At 36.7% G+C, this 3,044-nt stretch overlaps 1 protein-coding gene across 1 annotated transcript; it reads left to right on the forward strand.

Moving 5' to 3' along the window:
* The first annotated feature begins 1,099 nt into the window (after positions 1-1,099).
* cenpv (centromere protein V) lies at positions 1,100-2,959 on the forward strand. Its single transcript, XM_079416541.1, has 5 exons — positions 1,100-1,283; positions 1,533-1,631; positions 2,161-2,230; positions 2,362-2,476; positions 2,634-2,959. The coding sequence occupies exons 1-5, from the start codon at positions 1,258-1,260 to the stop codon at positions 2,768-2,770; spliced, it is 447 nt and encodes a 148-aa protein (XP_079272667.1). The 5' UTR covers positions 1,100-1,257; the 3' UTR covers positions 2,771-2,959.
* Positions 2,960-3,044: the final 85 nt, after the last annotated feature.

Consider the following 3,044-nt stretch of genomic DNA (forward strand, 5'->3'; position numbering starts at 1 on the left):
TAAACATTAACTGGCTTGGACTTGTATTGTGAAACCGCTCTTTGAGCCTTGTTTATCTGTACAGTCATCCACTTAGTGGATTAGTATCATTGTGGAATCAAGGCCCTGTTCCTTCTTCCGTGAGCGTGAATAGCTGCTACAAGATTATCTAGATCACCCATCTAAGCAAGTTTTCTTGGGGGAGAGATTTTACATTTAGACTTATTTCACTCCTATATTGAAAATAACAGTGAGGTGAAGGTTTAAGAAGACAACCAGGACAAGATAGTTATCTTTAAGATGGTATCATCAGTTTGTTTTTAGGATTATGGATATGGTCTTGTCTGCTGTTACATTTGGGTCTCCATCTTAACCCAATGACACTTGGCACTTGAAAGTGATCTAATAATATCATGAGCTGGTCAGCATTTATGTTAATGTAAATCTGAGATTCCTATTTTACCTCACTGTTCTTCTAAAGTGATAATATCATTTGTAGTGTTTTTGCTTTGTTCTTAAAAGCAAAGATGTTTTCCAAGTTTTCCAAGACAATTACAGGAAATACATAACATAAATATTCTGAAATTCACTAGAAATTTCCTGGTTATTATTGCCTGACCCCTGCTGATACACGTCACATGAGTTGCCACATCATCAGACTGAACTCAAAAGAGTGTTTGTTCAGATCCAGATCTTGTGTACCTTGAACTTTCAGGAGTGTGTGCATATCACCTGAAATGCTCAATACATTCCTGCCTGTAATTTAATCTGCTATTAACAACAGAAGATACAAATACAGGATGTTAATATAATATATAAAACATCGAACTTTGTCGAAACAAACCGGTTTAAACTCATTTTGGAAATCAATAACAACCCATGCTTTATTATTATTGTTAATTATTTAACACTGCCCTCCATGTGACTATAGACCATCTGTATTATGTCCACATGACTTATTTATATTTATGCAATACAGTTCAGCCTGTTTCGAAGAAAACAAGTTTTCTTGCTCTGATCTTATCCTGGACTTTGTCTGGGCTTGCATTTCAACAGCTGAACGGGTGGAACCATATGACGACGAGGGCAAAATGAGCTGGCAGAAGCATGTGACCCAGCCAGTCAACAGAGGTTGTTCTGTTTTGCAAGCAGTAGTGATGGTTATCAACAAAGTATGGAATGTTCTACAGTCAGGAGAGCATGACTTAATTTAAACCGGTTAGGTTGAAGACGACAAGCAACCAGTTTACCATACATTAAGTTTGAGGTGCTAAACGAATGGCGTACGTAACTAAAGACAAAAGGTAGGCTATATGTTATCTTTCCCTGCGTCATGCACAGTGCTGTGAACCAAAAGAGTGATCGAAAAAGAAGACATTAAACACAAAATACACGGGTTGCTGCCCAACAACAACAACAAAAAATCCTTAAATAATTACATGTATCCCTTAAATAAGTATATTTAACTAAAGTGCCTCGATCGCATACTCTGGTAAATACATTAGCCAATGAGGTACACTACATGGTCTCAAGTAAATAATTTGTTTTTCCAGGGAGCGTGATGGTCTTGTGAAACACACCGGAGGGTGCCACTGCGGCGCGGTGCGTTTTGAGGTGTGGAGCGCTCCAGATTTACATGTGTTCAATTGCAAGTAAGGAGGACCATCCACAGCCATTAACACAGTCACAGTACAATGGTCAAAACGTACGATTGGGTGATCACGTGGATGGCTTTTCTGAATATCTTGTCATCTGAAGAAATAGGGGTATTTTACATAATGAAAAGCCTTAAATCGTTCAGTTAGGCAAAGAATGCCTTTAAATGTTGATGCCATCAGTTGTTGCCAACAATGTCTTGGTATTACAAGGTCAAATATAGTCTTGATGCTGATATTTATACAAATAGCCTATTAATTTGTAAATAATCAGATGTTTACAAATCATGATAAAGTTATCTATTTCAAATCGTTCCTTACGGACAGATGTAGGACAAAAATATAAGATTAAGTGATGAAAAATTAATTATGATGTCATTATGATTATCTGTTTTATGAAATTGTGCATCAGAGATGCTAGCTACAAGTCGGTGTCAGCTTTTTGTAGTTAAAGTAATTGTTTACATATAAGAGACTCACTAGATGAGGTAACCCACCTACTCCGTTCCGCTTTCTTGTGTCTCAGTTGCAGTATTTGTACAAAGAAACAGAATCGCCACTTCATTGTGCCAAAATCCCAATTCACCTTGCTGCAGGTATGGGAATTGAAGCATGTACACATGATCTATTTGAGCTCTGGCTGGATGTTTGGTGTAGATGAAGAGTGTAAAATACATTTGTTCAGAATGCAGATAATCCTAATTCACACAATTACCCTGTTTCATAGGGATCAGACAACATAACCACATATACATTTAACACACACATGGCCAAGCACACATTCTGCAAAAAGTGTGGCGTCCAGAGTTTCTACACGCCACGTTCCAACCCTGATGGATTGGGTGAGTTGAACAGAAAGTTTACTGCATGGAAAGACTGAAATTGTTTGTAGACACAGTGCCTTGTTCTCTATTAAATTATTAATCTTTTGTTGAAGAAAAAAGTTTGCTGTTATATGTGTGTCTTTTTACAAGTTAGAAATTTGTCATGTGTTTACAGGTGTGGCACCTCACTGTTTGGACCCTGGAACAGTGAGCAGTGTCACCGTAGAAGACTTCTGTGGGCAGAACTGGGAGGAAAGTATGCAGAAGCATCAAACTATAAGAAGTATGTCAAAACCAACAACAGACACATGACTCACTGTCTCTATCTGCCAATTAAGGCCCTAAGACTAAATTGTACTCTTCTGCTTCTCAAGGCAGTTTTAATTATGTATTAGTGACACCATGAGTCAAACTTAAGGTTTTGTGGCTTTTGTCTGTTAGCTGTATAACTGTAACTGTATATACTAATGTACTCCAAATTGTTGACAAAATTCACTAAGTAAAACAAAAAATAAAATAAAAATAAATAATTATAAAAAAATGTATATTAAAAAAGTGTTAAAAAAATCTGTCTTTTTTTCTCTTT

Source organism: Barbus barbus (assembly GCF_936440315.1).
Source record: "Barbus barbus genome assembly, chromosome: 5".
Taxonomy (NCBI): domain Eukaryota; kingdom Metazoa; phylum Chordata; class Actinopteri; order Cypriniformes; family Cyprinidae; genus Barbus; species Barbus barbus.